At 36.3% G+C, this 18,687-nt stretch overlaps 1 protein-coding gene across 2 annotated transcripts in view; it reads right to left on the bottom strand.

Annotated features, from left to right (window-relative positions):
* The window catches only part of ZNF326 (zinc finger protein 326), a 29,783-nt gene that overhangs the window by 10,695 nt on the left and 401 nt on the right, over window positions 1–18,687 (bottom strand). The window contains exons 2-8 of one of the 2 annotated variants that reach the window (XM_014939148.1): window positions 18,498–18,572; window positions 12,216–12,336; window positions 9,740–10,145; window positions 6,824–7,022; window positions 4,430–4,464; window positions 3,396–3,483; window positions 1,020–1,134 (exon numbers count right to left, since the gene is read on the bottom strand). In XM_014939148.1, coding sequence (XP_014794634.1) covers window positions 1,020–1,134; window positions 3,396–3,483; window positions 4,430–4,464; window positions 6,824–7,022; window positions 9,740–10,145; window positions 12,216–12,336; window positions 18,498–18,572 — 1,039 coding nt within the window. The remainder of the gene's footprint in view (window positions 1–1,019; window positions 1,135–3,395; window positions 3,484–4,429; window positions 4,465–6,823; window positions 7,023–9,739; window positions 10,146–12,215; window positions 12,337–18,497; window positions 18,573–18,687) is intronic. The other variant, XM_014939149.1, reaches the window with a different exon arrangement.

Here is an 18,687-nt window from a genome sequence, read left to right as displayed (position 1 = left end):
CTAATAAAGAAACATTCTTTTCTATCTCTCCTCAAAAATATGAGGATTTGACAAACCTAATCAGAAACGGAAGAGGAAAACTGCTCTTTAAAGAAGCCCAAGTAACAAGAGGAAAAAAAAAATTCCAGTATTTTACCATTATGAAGAATAACTGTTAGAAGAACCAAATATAAACCAGGCCTGTCTCAGAGTAATGGATTATCTATGCAACAGATGAACACTGTTGAAATTAGAAGCTATCCATTTAAAAGCCACGTTGTTTTGCAAGTTTATCTGTTACAGGTCACTAGTTTGTTTCACCTTTTGTAGTACTTTTCATAGTCAGGCCAGTCCATGATTTCCTAAATCCAAATAGTCAAAAGAATTAATTTAAAGCTCATTTTCCATACAAAAACTATATAATCTTTATAAGGAAATATGGCCTCCTCAGTATAATGAGGAAAAGGCACTAATAATACGATCATATACTGCACTGGCATAGAACAGTTTTGTACGGTACTGGCCATTAGCCCACTTGGCTGTGGCAAGACTGAGAAAAGTTACAGAAGTATCTACTTATTTTTGCTAGAAAATAGCTCACCGTACATATAAAACCAGAACAAAGTCAATTTCTAACAGCTTAAGTCAGCACAAATATATATTTAAATGAAATACATACTTCAAAACCAGTGCCTTTCTAAGCTGCTTCTCAAGTGTGCACTGATGCACTTGTGGGGAAGAAGGGGTTAGGAAATTTGTGTATTTTGATACAGCAGAATTCCAGTGAAACATTCAGTCTTCTAAGCCACAGGATTTGAGTGCTTGATTCTGGGCTGAGGGTTTCTTTTTTTGTTTGAGTTAATTTTCTGGCTTTGCTTTAGGTGTGGGAGGGTTCAGGGAATGGGGGTTTTTTCTCATTTCTTTACCGCATTTTATTTTCCTAAAATCAGTCAAAAGAGGCTTTCTGGAAAGATGACATATTGTTACAGAAGGATAAAGGGGAAGAAAGACACGCATGAGACAGAATTTATAGCACAAACCTGTATCCATCACCATATTTTTCACTGTTTTTTTCCCTTCTACGTCTTTGCTTCTCTCTTCTGGCCTCAATTCGCCGCTTTTCTTCTTCCTCGCTTTTAGCTTCTCCTTTGCCATCTTAACATAAAATAGAAGGACGTTAAAATTTTACATTCCAGAAAAAAAAAAACCAAACAAAACCAACAAAACACAACCTCAAAGTATCTGCCTTCCCTCTCTCTTCCACAAACATCTCAAAATGCAGAGAAAGACCCTATACCAAAGTGGTTCAATGGGTTATTTAAATGAGATAGAACTTCTGCTTTGTTTTTTTCTTTTAAAGACAACCAATTTAAACATTTGCTTCCAGCAATGCAAACTTAGTAGTTTAGGGGATTACACTCATAAAAGTAAGGAAATTCAGAGTTAAAGCAAACCTTACCCTTTTGCGCCTAGTTATTAAAGGCCTCAAGTGACCAGGAAAGGGTACTGGGGGTTCATGGGGAGAAACACACTATCTAAAATTCTCCATGATTTTAGAGCACCTTTGCTACAATCCCCTTTCATAAAAAGAAACTATCTAAAGCCATTCTCTTCTGCTGAGAAGGCTGCTTCCAAAACCAAAAGCAAAGGTTCTCATAAAGGAGACAAGGCAGTGTTTCATTATGGTATGAAGGTACCCAATCTGAACTTCAACAACTTTATTATTTTTCCCCACTAGACTTCACTTGGTTTCACAGAAAAATCTTCCAAAGATTTGCAGCTGAAAAAATAAATTGGTGAAGAAAGAGCCAGCTGGGGGGAGGCTGGGCCAACAAAAAAAACCCCACACACCAAAAACCCAACCAAACATTCAAAGAACTTCATTAAATTATCACTTGGCATGTTAGGAAGAGTGAAAACAAATAAATGAAGTTAGCTCTGCAACATTAAAGACTTCTAAGGACACTGAAATTTTTGCACAACTGTACTGTTATTTGCCTTGCTTATGTCTGCTTTAAAAGCCTATGGACAAAGTGAAATAATTAGAATATTATTCAGTGAGTAATTAGTTTTAGAACAGAAAAAAGATGATCACTTAAGTTTTCCTCTGCAATTCAACCTTAGGAGAGAGGTCAGTCTCCATGAAATTTGCCTCCATTCAAACAGCAACAGAAAGTAAGGTGCAGAAGCAAAAAAAAAAAAAGTAAGACTTGCAAAATGTTCTGTGGCTCTAGAAGTGTCACTGAGTACTACAAACATTTCCACTGACTAACAGCATCCACTTCATTCCTGATTACCCCAAAATTTATCATTTTGTAGCAGAATTTCAAAAATTACTCTGATCCAGACAGGAGAAAAACTCCTATCCAAAAGATTGTTTTAAGATTCAATTTGAAAACAAAAACCAACCACTCACAGAGGCAATCCCCATTACTGATCTCAAGATTTGCATTTCACTCAGTGTCTTACCACCAACCCTAGAGACATGCACAGGATCACTTGTTTTACTGCTGCAAAAATCCTCTAGGACAACATTCTGCGGAGTGAAACGGCCTATATCTTACCCTTCAAGCTCACAAATTCAAGTGCTCATCCTGTTACAAATTGAGGAATGGTAGTCTTAATCTAGATATAAACTGGGACTCCCCAGCAAGGCTCCCACTTTCCTTCAGTGCACTTACACAAACTTTTAAAAATGAAAAAAACACACAATTTTAAAAAACAACCATTACTACTACTTCAAGAAACTCTAATCAGTTGGCCTCAAATTTCCATCACTCCTTACCAGATTAGACTACATATGCAATAGGGCAGCACATGAGGGAAAAAGGACTAAAAATAGCTTCAGCCTTAATACTGGATTTCTTTGTGTATGTGTTTGAAATCATTACAGTTAATATACACTTTAACTGATTTTATGTAAATTAATAATTAACCTGTTCCATTAAGACTGCACACTAAATAGAACTGGGTTCTTGAGAGCAGTTCTCCAAGTTAACTAAATCCACTTTTATAAATTGACTCACCTAGGATTTAAGGGTGAGGTTGATCAGCTAGTGGGATAAATAATAGGATATGGGTGAGGAACTGGTGGGATAACAACATTTAAACAATGGAGTGGCGGTAAGTATTAGAAGACCATTTAGATTAAATTCACAAAAATAAAAACAAGTCAAACAACAACATACAGAGATGACAGAGAGACAGGGAGACAATAAACATGTTAAGAACAAAACAAGTGCTGGATGGATGTTACAAACAATAATCTTCTCTACGGCCTAAATTAATAAACTCTTTAAAAAGAAAAAGTCATGCTGCTCAATAACTAACAGAGGTCATACGTACACGCTTACTAAATCTAGTCACTCAAAGTCACACAAATACAATACCTTACCTGACAAAGCAAACTGACTTACCTCCAAAAGTCTGATATCCAAGATCATAAGCATCTCTTGTAAAGTCTTCATATATAACAACTGCACCACTTGTGTCCACTTCAATTTCCTAGTAAAAGTCAAAGCCATACATTTTGTAAGAAAAAAACAACAAAACATCATACTAAACCCAGAAAAAAGACAGTGCAAATTACTTTATTTCTAATAATCTGTTACTTGCTGTTTTTGTCAATATGACAATAGAAGAAAGGGAATTGAACATCTAATTAGACTCAATGTACAAAGACTTCAAGCTATCCGTTTCTCCTTAATGCCTTGAAGTCTTTGTGAATTAAGTTTCACAATCAAAATTCTCATTGTCTTCTACATTAAGTATTCTGACGTCAAAATCAGACTTTCAAATACTTAGCTGAGAACACACTAATACCTCCATTCAAAAAGAAGGAAAATAACATTCCGATCTTTCAACATGGAACGAGCATATACATACACGCTTAGCTCACTGATCACATTCTTACATATTGTTGCAACTGCTCTTTCCAAAGATGGGAACTAATCTTTGTACTCTACCAGAGAAAACCTGTTAACACTGTTTCTTCTTTTATTTACCCTCTCTCCTTGATGTGTCTTATGTCTTATCCATTCTTCCTCATTGTTCTTTAGTAATCGCCCTGTCATTTTGTACTTAATTTCTCAACCCATCCAAGCAGGTCATAGGGGTATGAATTCAAGCTGACTACCTATGACAACACGAAAAGTGTTCATATGACAGCTGTCTATGCATTACAAGAATAGGTAGGGTCTACAAATACACTTTAAAATGCATTTTCCAGGCTATCTGCACAAGCTACACCTTTCATGTGAAATCAGCACGGATTTCAAACTGCCACCAAAATAAGACAGTTTTAAATAAAACGAAGAAAAAAAATATTAGAAAAACGATAGAGTTAAGTGCTTAATATTTATAACTCTAGCCTAATAATTATTCATCTTAAGGTATAATATGCAAACTTCTGATATAATCACAAACATTTTCCAATTCTGTGAATTTTTACCTCTATAGTAGAATCCTGGAAAGATGTCTTCATGTCTATAAACATAAAACAAGAAAGAAATCAGTAAAGTAAAAGCGCTATCACTCTCAATACATTTTAAGGCAGTAAGATATTTAGAAAAAAAAAAAAAAGCTTGTTATGCAGCTAGGACAGTCTACATCCACAGTTTAGCAGATTTTACTAATAAGACTAAATGTAAAATCATTGATCCTTAGGAACATATACTAAACAGTATTCTAAAAGCAATCACCTATATCTAACTCTACACAACAAGGAAGAATGAAAGGACAATATAGTTTTGAGATATATTTTCATACGTACATTGTATACTGATTGTATCCAATTTGCTGTTAACGGTCACCTACTTTTTAGTTTTCAACTACATGACACTGCTTAGAGGATCTTTCAGTTCAAGTTTCACAAAATTATATTAAGCCACCCAATAGTTTCTTCTCTCCAACCTCAAAGCCACAGGACACGCTGATTAAAAGTGCATTCTAATAGGTGCTATCTACTCCACTTGTTAAAGTAACTTCATTATTACGTAGTACCTTGGATTGGTCAGTGAGAGGGAACAAATATTAAACTAGAAGTGCTCTGTCTGAAGGTAGTTTAGAAAAGGAGAATCTACAAGAGTGCTGAAAGAATAAAAGCTTAGAGGGAAACCTTTGAGATGACTGGATGCGTACTTTACAGACCTATTTAATGACAGCAAAGCTGGTAATTCCAGCAATAACATTCCCTGTGAAAAAACTAGAGAAATGTGTTCTATACACCCAGTGCCTAAAATTTTTACAGTACTCTTAAAGTTAAGGGAACAGCTCTGTAACACACACTAGTGTGACTATAATTACAAAATCAAAAATAAAATTTTCACGTGGAGGTTTCTGCCAAGTCTGTGCATTTACCTTGCAAGAAATTTTAAACATTTTTCAGGGGTGATCTGAAACCTAACTGTATAAAACACTGCAGATCCAAATTACTGTGGAAATTACAAACACAAAAAAACCACAACAAACTTGACTGCTGTACATGCCATTGATAATACTTAATACTCAAGTTTACATTCCCTCAAAGCAAGTAATTTATTCAAACCTCATTAGCGAATTTTTTCTCCAGCTTTGCCTGCAGTATCAAAATTAATAGAGTTTGTCATGGTTTCAGCTGGGATGGGGTTGACTTTGTTGCTAGCAGCTGGTGTAGTGCTATGTTATGGACTTGGGATAAGAATAGTGTTGGTAGCACACTATTGCTTTTAGTTGTTGCTAAGCACCCAAGACCTTTTCTGATCCTCACGCTACCCTGCCAAGGGGTAGGCTGGGAGTGAAAAAGTGTCTCCCCCCAAAAAGTTGGGAGGAGACACATTTATAAAGCTGGGAGAAGAAAGAGGAAGGGGAAGAAGTTTGAAGTTTTGGCAATTGTTTTCCCAAGTAACAATTATATATGATGGAGTCCTGCTTTCCTGGAGATGGTTGAACACCTGCCTGCCAATGGGAAGCAGTGGATGAATTTATTTTTTTTTTTTGCCTTGCTTGCACGAGCAGGTTTGCTTTGTTTATTAAACTGTCTTTATCTCAACCCACAAATTTTTTCTCACTCTTACTCTTCCGATTCTCTCCCCCATCCTGACTGGGGGGAGTAAGCGAGTGGCTGCATGGTCTTAGTTGCTGCCTAGAGTTAAACCCACAACATGGTAGTAGGATGTCTTTAGGGAAGCTAAACAAACCAAGCACAACTAACAGTTTTTCCTCCTCATTATGGAATTTCATTTATAAGGAACAGCAATCTCTCTCTGACTTTCATAAATTATTCTGTAACAATTTTCACTGTTTTCTTAGTTTGCCTCGCTTTTCCTCTCTTCTTCACCCACATCTTATGCCTGTATTTTAGCTGCACTGCAATTGATTCACTAGATTTTGTATCTGTCAAAGTATTTGGACCACAGGTTCCAGGTTTGTGCAAAGGCACATTTTAAGGTTCAGGCAGCACTGCCCAGGCTCACAGAATCATACAATTCAAGGGCATGTTTTGCATATTGCGTATTTTGCTATTTGTCAGGCATCATCACTTTAGGCAACCCGAGATATGAAATTATTTTCAGTGGCAAAAATAATTCCACAAGGAAGTATTGTTATAAAGTCTAAATGAAATAATCTGCAGCAGTACATATTTAAACACATCAAAACACGCCATTTCATTCAGAAAATTATCTTTGCAGTAGAAGAGCTAGAACAGTAAATCCATAAAATGTTGTAGAGTACTTCAAGAGTAAAAAACAAAGTGTTATAAAACAGCACATACAGCCTTCTTTCTGAATATTAAAAGTAAATAAGTCCTCATGAATTGAAAAAAATTAGCAATTTTAACTTAAGAATTTTGGCACTTGTTACTTACTAGGAGATTTTTTCTGGCTCAGCTTCAAAATAGGTTTTGTCATTTTGGGTTTCTTGATAAATGTGCCACCAGGTTTGTTATACGGCTGTGGAATCATCTTTCTTTTAATTCCTCTTGCAGCAACTGCTGCAGGACTGGGTTTGTTATGATAGTCAACAACAATTCCAGGTCTGTGCATTCCTCCAAAGTCTCCCATATGCTGAAAATTTGTGAAATCAAGAGAATGATATTAGTATATGAAATCAATAGAAATAAAACAATTACTTGGTACAATAAAACTGTGAACTAAGTAAAACCTGCATTCTTTCTGCAGGGGGAATTTAAGCTCCCAGTTTGATGATGTGTTGTGCAATGGCTTTGTGGGTGTTTGTCCAGTAGAATGAGTATGTATGTATAAACTGTGTTTCTGCTTATGCAGCACCATTGTCCAGACAATGAACATGTCCATCAGAGATCACATCTCAACCTAACATCTTGGTTCCTCTCTTCAGATTCTCTAGATGGGTGACTTCTCCCTCTGGGGGAAAAAAAAAACAACAGAGCTAACCAATGCAGTTTTCAACACTTTAGTCTGCAGTCATTTTAAGAAAAAGGCAAAAAGCTTCTTTATGACAAATGTCTAGCAGTGATTTGAAAACTGAGTAAAGAAGGTTGTCCAGTGCGGAATAGTGATTAATTGAAGGAAGCTTTTTGGTTTGTTTGTTTGTTTTTGTTTTTGTTTTTTAAACTTCTGTTTCCACTGAATTTAATAAATTCGTAGTTTAAAAGTGGGGCCTTGCGGGAGTAATACAAAAAATGACAGCAATAGGAATGAAAACTCAGTTGAAAGACTAAACCTTTCTACAATTTCTAAAATGCTGTAGAGTCATTTGTGGACACTTGTTTATGAAAGTTACCTCTCTGAAGGCACGGATTAAATAAGTAATCTGAAGAGGGAGAATCTAGGTAGCTGCAATATTTTCAAAAGCGCTAGTATACTTCTTACCATCAACTCAACCATTTGATTAATAAAGGGGAAGAGAGCCCACTGACTGGACGGGTGACCTGGATAAGCAGAAATATTTGTATTGCCATGAGAAGAGAATTAGCATTATACTAAAGTTAAATGAATATAAAAAAATAACTTCAACATACTTTGTGAAAAGTATGACTTTTTTTTTAAAGCAAATTTTAAATGACAGACAGAATGTACCAAAGCAGGCACTTTTCTTTATCAGAAGTCCATGCACAAGATCTCCATGTTAATGTATTTAGTTGAGATAGTTATAGAACTACCTAGCATGTACATTTATATTGTACACATACATTTGACATGAAGTACGCACTTGGATAATTGCAAGTTGTTTTTTTTTTTAAACAGACAGTCTATCTATTAAAGGTGCAATGCATTTTACATGTTAAGTAGTTTAGCCTTTACATTCTCCTTTATTACATAAAAGACCAAAAACATAAATTTCAAAAGCGAAACAGAAAAAAAGAAAAAAGGCTACTTGGTTGTAACTGCACAAAACTTTCAGATCTAAATGAGTTCTGAAAGGATGGCATCCAAGCTTAAGAACCTAACACTTTCAGCTTCACAAGCAGATAAACGTAAAAGATTAGAATCTATTTCTTATACCATGCTACATGCTAGCTAGCAGCCATGTGCAAATCTGAGCTAAAATTTTACTATGGCAACTACAGTACTCAAGAATGCAGCAAAGTAGAGTTTCTCAAACAAAACCACCACACAATTAGGCAAAAGACCCAGTAAAAAATAATATTCTTCTACACTTTAAGCTACAAACAAGTTGTATGGTATAATATTAAAGAATTGCTTCCCAAAGAAATATGGCACTCTCAAGAAATTTGAAAGGTAAGTTACACCTAGAGGCATAGGCAGAAAAGTGTTCACTGAACTCTTCGTGCTTAAAAAAAGAAAAAAAGCATCATCAGAACTGGGATTTTAAAACCAAGATAAAGGGACACCATCAACTTAAAGTTAGTACTTCTGTCAGGATTTTTTTTACTCTTCTGTTTTCTTCCCCTAGCTCATTTAACATCAAGCATTACTTCTCCAAAATGTGATCCACTATTTTGTGTACTGTTATTCTTGCTGTTTCTTGGACATAAGTTTTTACAGCCTACACTGGAAAGGAATCCACTGAAAAGAAGTTAGAATATAAGTCCTCAAAACAAAAAGAACACAAGTAACAGAACTAGGCACACTGTCTGGAAATTAATCTTAATTCTGTGAAAGGACCTGATTTCAAATTGATGATGCCCCTTTAACCATGCTTAAATTTTGAAAAAGAATCACTGTATCTGCTAGCCACCCACCTTTGCCATTTCCTCCCCATCACCCTTCCAATACACAAGTCAGAGAGAGAATTAGGTTTAAAAGACGACTTGATGTTTGATAAAGCATGCGTTCAACATATTAAAGAATCAGCTAAACTTTTGCCTTCACAGGAAACAAAAACTACTCTAGCATTCACAACCTGGGTTTTGTTTTTTACTTATACATTGCACCTTTAACCTACTCAAAACTTCAAAAGGCTTTGAATTAAACTTTTTACAATATTCAAGAACTTCCCCACCAGCAGCAAAGATGCTAGTGTTTACAAGGAAAAATGCAAGTCCTTTTAATCCCTTTTAGACCAAACCTATTACTTTTATCTTCACCTTTCAAACAAAAGGAGAGATTTAACAAACCTTATCAACTAGTCTTCTATTACTCATTACTTTCAAAAGAAAGAGGGACTGGGTTCTACTTGAAGACAGCTTCAAGGGGGTAAACAACATTGTCAACCATGATAGTTTGCTTGGACAAAAAACCCACACTGTACTGAACAGTGCATTCATTTTAAAGCAGTGGTCTTGAAAGGGTTTAAAAGAGTGTCTAGTGAAAAGAATCTGAAAAGATTCTGTACTTACTCCTCGGCCTCGGCCTCTGCCTGTTGATGGTCCTCCAAAAGCATCATAGTTTCTGCTTCCAAATCCACTTTCAGGATAAGCAGGCGTTCCTCTCCCCCGAGAGCCTACAGGTGCAGGCTTCATATGGGGTGAAGAAAAACTGCTGTAGGAAGAGTAACTCTCTCTTCCTCTGTCCTCCATAAACCCAGGCCTCAATTTTGAACGGGAGTAAGGTGCTTCCCAGCTAGACCCGCCCTGGTTTCTACCTCCGAAAGAGTCAAGGCTATTCCGGTAGGAGTTGTCAAATCGACCACCATAACTACCTCCGAAGCGGCTTTGTTCGGGTTCATTATAACCATAGCCAGATCTGTACAGATCTCGCCCACCCAGAGAAGACCCGGAGTCGTAAGACTCATAAGGTCCAAACCTGGAAAAGTTGCACAGTGAGGAGAAAAAAAAGTAAGCTTACTAATGTTATACATTTCAAAAGACAAGTTATCAGTTGACATTTATCAACTAAAATCAATTTATTACTATACTGGTCCGTACAGTTGTGTTATTGTTTAATCTTGATTAGGGCTGGGCAAATCACGCTATGACCAGATAGAAAGCTATCTGAGCCATTTTTGCTACAAACAATTCTAAAGTTCAGTAAGTCTGAACTTTGTGAACTTAAAATTTTCAGCAACATTTATTTACTAAAACATTATTAGAGCCCAGCCCTAGTCTCACAAAAATAACCACCTGCAGACATTCATAGGCTAATCAAACTCTCCTTTCTTCAAAATCATGCCCTCACATTCTAACAGTTAAACAGCAGTTAAAAGGTGGCTTAGCTCTGAACTGAGGAAAAAAAAAAGAAATTATTTTTTTTTAGTGGTATAGTTGTGAGTTTTAAACACCCCATATTTCTAATTTTAAAGGAAAAATACACGTGCTCTTCCATTCACATTTGTACTTTTTGGAAATGTTCTTCCCTGTAAAATTCAGTCTCCCAGTCAGAGTTCACAATCCTCGGTGTATCCATCTTTCATTTGCAGACCATTAAGTCTAGCAACTCAGGGTTTTGAAAGTCTATCCCAATACATGCATGGTGGACACAAAAAAAGTCCTTGGAATTTCAGTGTAGACTAACAAGGAACTGAAAACTTTAGTTATTTACCAAGAGTTCACTTTGCCTTGGGGTGTGGGATCAGGCTAGAAATCATCAATATTTGTAACCACTTGGAAGGGAAACACATTAGTGTCCCTGCAGGGTTATAGTCAGGGTGATTCAACAGGAGTTGGGAAAGACAACCCCTTGACTACTAAAACATAAACTAGAACAGACTGAAATTACTAACAGTATGCATAGTAAACTGAACGCCTTCATTTTAAAATGTTAGTCTCAGAAGACCCAAAGCTACACAGAAAATGACACTGTCTACAGAAAGAGTCCATGCACAATATTAACATTACATGGCAAGAGACATTTCGGTGTTCAAGTAGTCATTCAACCTTAATCATATGCAGATTACTATATGGTAGGTACAGCTCATTCCTGAAACTCTGCTCAGACTTTTAAGTCAATCTTAATGTTCATCTTTACACAAATTAATACTTCACTAAAATGTTTAACAGAACCTTGCAGCAAAACACAACACTTCTCCAGCCTCCCTGCTTAGTACTGTCCTTGCCCAGTGGCACCACAGTGACTACAAGACAAGAATCATACAGTAGTCTGGCTACAGCCAGACAAGAATTCAAGGGCGCACACAAGAAAACCATCAGATTATCGAAGTTTTCTTCGCATTTTATTTCCTCCACAATAGGATCACTACTCTGAAAAGCATGCTTTGAATATGATAATAAGACCTAAATCAAAGCAACTGATCCCTGCTGTTTTTATCTGAAAGAGCAACAGTAATAGTATCCTAGCATTAAATACACAACTTTAAGACCACTGCATCAGAATTTTTATTTTTAGACCAATCCATCTTACAAAGCAGCCCAGAACATGCACACAGTTTTGAGTATAATCAGTACCTGCCAATGAAATAATCTGGACATGACTTTCAGATTCAATACCAAGATCGTTTGAGCACTGCACATTCAAACCAAACAACACATACCCTAAATGTTCCTTGAAAACGGAATGTTGATAGATTCAGTCTAAGGCACTAAACCAGTTAGGTCTAGTCTGCTATGTCAGAAATGGTATGTCAGGCCAATTAGCTACAAATTGCTAGCCATTACCCAAAAATAGAACTTTTTCCATTTTCATTCAAAGACGCATGGTTTCACTGTCAAACTTTTCCACAAAAATGCTGATTATTACAAGAATCTAGCTCTTACAGTTTAGTGTTTGCCATTATTTATCAAACATGAAGACTCAGACCGAAAGTATTCATACAAAATCATAACAACATGCCTCAGGAACACTTAAGTTAAAAGACAGAATGATTTAAACTTAAATTGGATTTGATCAATTCTTGGGACAACTGAAGGATTATTTTACCTGTTACCACCACCACCACCTCCTCCACCTCCATGACTCTCCATCCCATAGGATTGGTTAAGGTAAGAGTCCATGGATCGTGGGCCACCATAGCCTCCATGCCCATAATCACGGTCCATGTCTAAAAAAAGAGCAGAAAAATGTTTATAAAGAAAGCAAGCAAGCAGTCTTATTAAGTAATCTATCTTAAATTCTTAAGTGCTTACCAACAAAATACAAAACTACCAGTTACAAACCAATTTCGACACTGTGCTTAGGGAAGCCACATGTCTTTGTCATCATCCGAGCACCTCTTAACTGAAATCGAGTTCATATTTTTTCCCCAGTAGTGGATAACTCGGGATTATTGTCCCATCAGCTGGAATTCGAACGCAAGTTAAATTAAGAGAATTAAATGGAGAAGCCCGATGCAGAGTACGTCAGACGTTAGTGGAGAATTAAGACCACTTGCCACCCTTTAATAACACACACAGCTCACAGGCATCTTTCTCTATCCAACGCCACAAGAAGCCTTCACTCACATTGACAGAGAGCTCAGATCAAGCTTACAAGCTGTCGTACCACATTGCACTCCGTACATAGGCTACAGTCAAACAAAATATTTTTCTCCAGTCTAGCACAAATAAAAATCCACCCAAATCAGTGGAGTTGCAATTCACTAACTGCACTAAGATATCGGTATTTCATGGCTGAACCAGTATCACTTCATCACATCTTTATATCTTGTAATGAAGCAAGATATATTCTAGCAAAAGAACTTCTTCCTCAACATGAGAAGTCACATGTAAAAGTTCCGGTTAAATAAACACTCAAATTCAAAGCACTAAAACAGTGTTGCAGATCTGCAGAACAAGTATGATCCACTGTCTTCCTGTAGCATAGACAATCTGCACTTCACTGGCATTCTAGTGACCAAAACCGCTTCCTGGTACCAACCAACACTAACTTTCGGAAAATACAAAGAAAGCCTGGCAAATCAAGCCTCACAGAAAAGGTAACAGAAACGGAAAACACAGCGAACACAGGAAGGATAAAAGTAACACCAGACAGACTTATCCACTCTGACAAGAGAGTATTTTACACATTTTAAAATCTCCAAGTGTAAACCATTGACTTTTCCAGAAGATCAACAGGACAATAAGCTCAACTGAAGTCGTAAGAAATTCTCCTGTTTAAAGAAACACAAGAACATAATTCTGTGTGCACATCGTTTCATGAAAATAACTGTAGTGATGAAAATAAGTATACATACTATTTCCTGTTTGTACTTGCTTCTTGTCAGCACCAGGCAGCCATGGTAATTTACTTTCTACAATCTGTTAACACAAAGAATTCTGCAAATGGTATTAAGCTGACTGTATCAGTTTTACACAGATGTTCTTAGCATGCCTGAATAGACTCCAACAAATGAAGACCTCCTGCTGATTTTTTTTTTCTTTTAATGATCATAGGTACCTTCTAAAAAATTAAAGAGAATACTTCTGAAACAAAAAACTTTGAACATGGAAGTCACAATGTACTTTTCTAAAGTACAGCATCTGCAGCAAAGCAGAAGACTAGCTTTTCAAAACACTAATCACGTAGCACCACACAGTGTCAACTTAAACTGCAAAAAGTTACTCTTTAAACAAACAGCTGAACCTTCTAATAGAAGTATCTAATATTTCTCTCTGGTGCAGCTGAATGATCTACCACCTAATCCAGTGGAATACCCTCGAGACTGCCTACATAAAGATGCAGGCCAATAAAAAGAGTAAGGTAGTCAACAAAAGAATTCCAGTTTCACAGAAACTGACTGTTGATAACGGATCATCTAACCTTAATCTCAGACCCAAGGTATGTTTTTAAATACAGTGTATCTAATCAAGAGACAATGACATTCTGAAAATTGAAATATTGGACCTGAAAGAGCCCAACAAATTTGCCTTAGTTTCACCTGCTCCCTATTACCTACAGACCCTGAGATGGCACAGAAGTAATTAGGTTAAGAGTTGAATCAAATCATTCGAGGAAGAACACAACATACTGTCAAGATCCCTGCCACTGCAATTCAATTCTATCACAGTATAGTAAGTAGTGACCAGTGTTGTCCATATGCAAGAAGTGAGGAAAAAACACAAAAACATTCACATGCAATAGAACTCTTCCAAAAAAGGGTCTGAATCATAGTTCTTAAATAAATCTGTAGTCTAACATTTTTAGCATGAACGAAAATACTAAACTATGTTTTATAATCACAGGATACCTTCTGACATCCACTTCTGCTCAATACCCTCTTTACTCATCCAAGGTTCATGTTATCTAGCATCAGCAGTTTTGCTGTAGGGCTATGCCAGTCCCTAAATCCTCAAATCACTGCCTTCAGGACATCACCTCCTCTTCCCTAACAGTGAGCAACTTACTCATCTCTTCTAGAGTCGCTGCACTGCATTTACCTATATTATAATATACTCACATTTAAAAAGTTTCAACAAAGGATACAAAAGGTACAAAGAAGTTTAGAGGGAGGATCGCTCGCATGATTTTCTGCTATAAGAAACTGGAGGCAGCAAATGAAACTTAAAAATAACAAGCTAAAAAATTAATTTGATCCTTTTTCACAAAACAGATACTTAAGTCCTGGAATTGCTCTGTGACAAGAAGTTACTATAATTTACATGGATTTAAGAAGAAATTGGTTAAATCTAGTGACGAGAAACTCAAAGAATGTCAAACTCTTGTTCTTAAAGTCCCCAAGCTGCAAACTAGTGAAGGCATATAAATACACTTGTACTATTCCTTCCACATCTCCAATGGGCAGTGACATACAGAATATTGGTTAGGTAGGACAGACATATCTTTGACCTGACCTAATAAAGGTGATCTTATGATCTCCTTCTGACTATTTCTCTACCTGTTCCAGATTGGTGAGCAGTTAACCTATCATTGCAAGCACTGGCCTCCTGGGTCAGTCATTTTGTCAGCTGCAAACTTTACCAAAGATTTATAGATTTTATATTTCATGATCAGAGCTTGACAAAGATACTGCATTCAAATTAAGAAGTGCAGTATTTCTTCAGGTATTAAGCTTTTCTTGACTCTGCAAGTCTATTCTCCAGATAGGCTTTATCCTAAAAAGGGGGAAAACGTACAAGAAGCCAGTAAATATTCACTTAAGTGAACCAAAATAAAAAGATTTCAATTTTTCACTGTAGTAGCTGAATAACAATCATTCTCACAGCTTTAATTACTACAATCTCAAGGTAAATAGCTTATTAATTGACAAACCTTACAACCACAGACATCAAAATCCATATGCACTGGCCTCTTTCATATTTGATTCTTCTTCTACTAACTGAAGTAAGACAGATGGACATGGAGCATTAAAAAAAGCTGTATGTGTGCAGAACAATTTTCTCTACCTGTAGCCTGCTCCCAATTCACTGTTATGTCAGCTCTGGCTGTCACCACCGGTGGAGATACACGAGTTGCCCGTCTGTGCAAACTACTCAGAATAAATGTGAAATTGTTTCACATATTGAGAGAACGTGCTTAAGCACTAGAGAAAAACCACTAGGAATTGTATTGCAGTGTCTCTAACTGAAAATTTAGAAGTGTAGTACTTCACTTCAATTTAACAGTAAACTGTTTATCAAAGAAACCTTTAAAGAAATATTGTATCTATATATTTACAAATACTACACATGAAAAAGGGAAAAAAAAAAAAAGAAAAAAGTAGTGATGCGTGTTTGCTCCTAAATTTTAAAAATGAAAGAGTGGATCTCCAAACTGATGAAGGCACTAACAAAGTATCTGAAACAAAGAGTTTGTTGAAGGAGTAAATCAGGTTTCGGTATCTGCAGCCTCTTGCATAAACACAGTGTAGATGAATAAGCTGTCAAACTAAAGTACAGAAACAGAATTGCGAAGACGACTCTCACTTTTCATTTCTAGATCCTACTTAAAGTCTACTGGCGTAGGAGAGAGGGAAAAAGAGTTATGCCAAAGGGGTAAAAAAAGTATTATCTCTAAAATAAAAAAAGAACAGGACACTAAAAGACGAGTTCAATTTACAAATTAAAATGTTAATGTATATGTATTCCTTCACATTCAAAAAAAACCAAACCAAACTATATCTGATGGAGAGATCATTTAAAATAGCTGCAAAGTAAATCTCAATAGCCAGCAAGGAAAAAGCCAATCTTCCTTAGGAGGGGAACAAGTTTAACATGTACTACATAAGATTCAGAATCCCTTGGTACAAAGGACTCCATTTAAAAGAAAAAGCTTAAGGTCAGAGAACATTGGAATCTCATTAAAAGCACAAAGGAACAAAATAATTTTCCATAGTGTTCTCAACGTGGAGCATATGAAAAGGCTAGGAAGACGAGAGAAAAGAGAATGATCTTGCAGTAATCAATAATAAATGAAAAAACAACAAACTTCAGTAAAATAAAAATAACTTTTAGACAATGACTACAACAAGCTTAAGGATCCACTGTGCAATAGTAAGCAAGATGTCTTCCAGGAACATTACTTTTTTCATAACACGGTGCCTGCTTTAAGATCACAAGTTTGTTATTAGGTACAGAAGTTTTAACACATCATTAAGTCCCATGCAAAATAAGGAACCAATGCAATAATGTAAGTGAGTTTTAGGAATAGAAGCTAAAGCCATTTCCCCTTCCAGATTAAAAGTACAATAGTTACAGGAATTAGAATATTAACACGAACAGTTAATATTACTGTTAATTATATTAATGGAATTTATTCTACAGGCCATGTCATCTCTGTCTCAAACCAGGTCACCAGCAACGGACAATGGTGGAAGTACAGCAATCGCCAGCCGTCCAATGAAAAGTGCTTCACACTGGCTAAAAGTTTCCAACAGAAGAACCTTGCCAAGAACTCAAATGAAAACTGGGCAAAGATGAAAAGTCTCGACATGCATCCTCTATTGCCATCTACTGGACCCCTGTAAAACAGCCTTTAGCCCACTGTACAGAATTGGGGTAAGACAAAGCTTTATTCATGCCTCACTAATGTACATACAATGCATAGACATTAATGTTAAATATTTCAAGCTGCATACATCATAATTAAACTTTTTTTATCATTATGAACAATATAAAGCTTAATTACCACAATGAAAACTATTATTACAGACGTACATGAAAGAAACAATTTAACTGTACAGCATACATTTGATTGGTTACCTCCCACAGGATGACCCTGGATTCACTTTAATACTACTGTCATCAGATATCAGAAAAGCAGGTTCTGGTTAATGGCTACACTGAACCTTCCTTCCAAAAAGATACTTAAACTGCTACTAAGAAAAACCTTTTCTGCCAAAAATCTAAAGGATATTTAATTAGAAATCAATACAGATGATTAAAAAACAGGGCCACAACTTTAATTTCTTTCTTTTACTATGAAGATAAATGCAAAACAGTATCATTGGCAAAAAAGCAAAGACTCAAGGAATGTATTGTAAAAATGATCATATTGCAATCAGAGATGTGTCTGTAATCCAATGCGTTATTTCTGTTTCACAGCCAGCAAGAGTATCAAAGAGATCCAACAGCAAACACTTATTAGATGACATCTGTTAAGTGAAGCTTGGGTACAGTTTATGGTAAAATTTTTATGTCAACATCCTTCTGGAACTTGCTTGCAAGCTGGCAAAAGATGTCAAATAATTTCTTAAGCCTTACTAAACTCATAACCTTAATCATCTTAAAAAAATATGTGCATTCCTTTTTGTTGTATCTATGTGATTTTTTTGACAGTGTAAAAACAAAAGCTAGCTTTTGCTGTATGTTTACTTTATATGCTTTCAACATTCCTTCCCAAACTCTTAAAGTAAACTTAAATAAAAAAAATAACAAAAATAAAAATCAAGCAGTTTCAGGATCTGGTTTTCACATGTCTCTATAAAATGGGGGAAAATCCTCTTTCTTTTCGATAGAAGTAGTAAGAATCAAATACAGCAGTCCATAAGAAAATAAAATACTGATTTATGCAAAATGCATCATCACGTAAAAAGTTTGTACTCCCCCCCATCCCCACTCCTTGAGCTCACAATTTTGATTTGGAACGTGCAGGAGTTCATGTTGACATGCCCGAGATGAAAATCAAGTCTCACTCCCAGCCAGTTATAACTCCTCCAGAAAACAACATGTGCAGTCAAACCACATTACGTACTTTTAATAACCCGTCTGGTTTTTTTTTTTGTTTTTGTCAACACTGACTGTTCAGCCCCAACGCTTTTTACAGGTTAGACGTATTTATAGCTCATACCTGAGACTGACCCACTGGGCATGTTCACACCACAATGCATGGGGGTATCTGGGAATCTCCAATCTCTGTCTTCAGCTGGAGAGGATGGGTCAGTGAGAATGACTTAGTGCTTAGCAAGAGCCGGAGGGGAGAGACAGGGAGCCGCAACAAGAGGCGGCTCTCTCTCCTGTCGGATCTCCAGTCTCCTGAC

Source organism: Calidris pugnax, unplaced genomic scaffold, assembly GCF_001431845.1.
Source record: "Calidris pugnax isolate Ruff unplaced genomic scaffold, ASM143184v1 scaffold18, whole genome shotgun sequence".
Lineage (NCBI taxonomy): Eukaryota > Metazoa > Chordata > Aves > Charadriiformes > Scolopacidae > Calidris > Calidris pugnax.
This window is presented reverse-complemented; position numbering and strand designations above follow the sequence as displayed.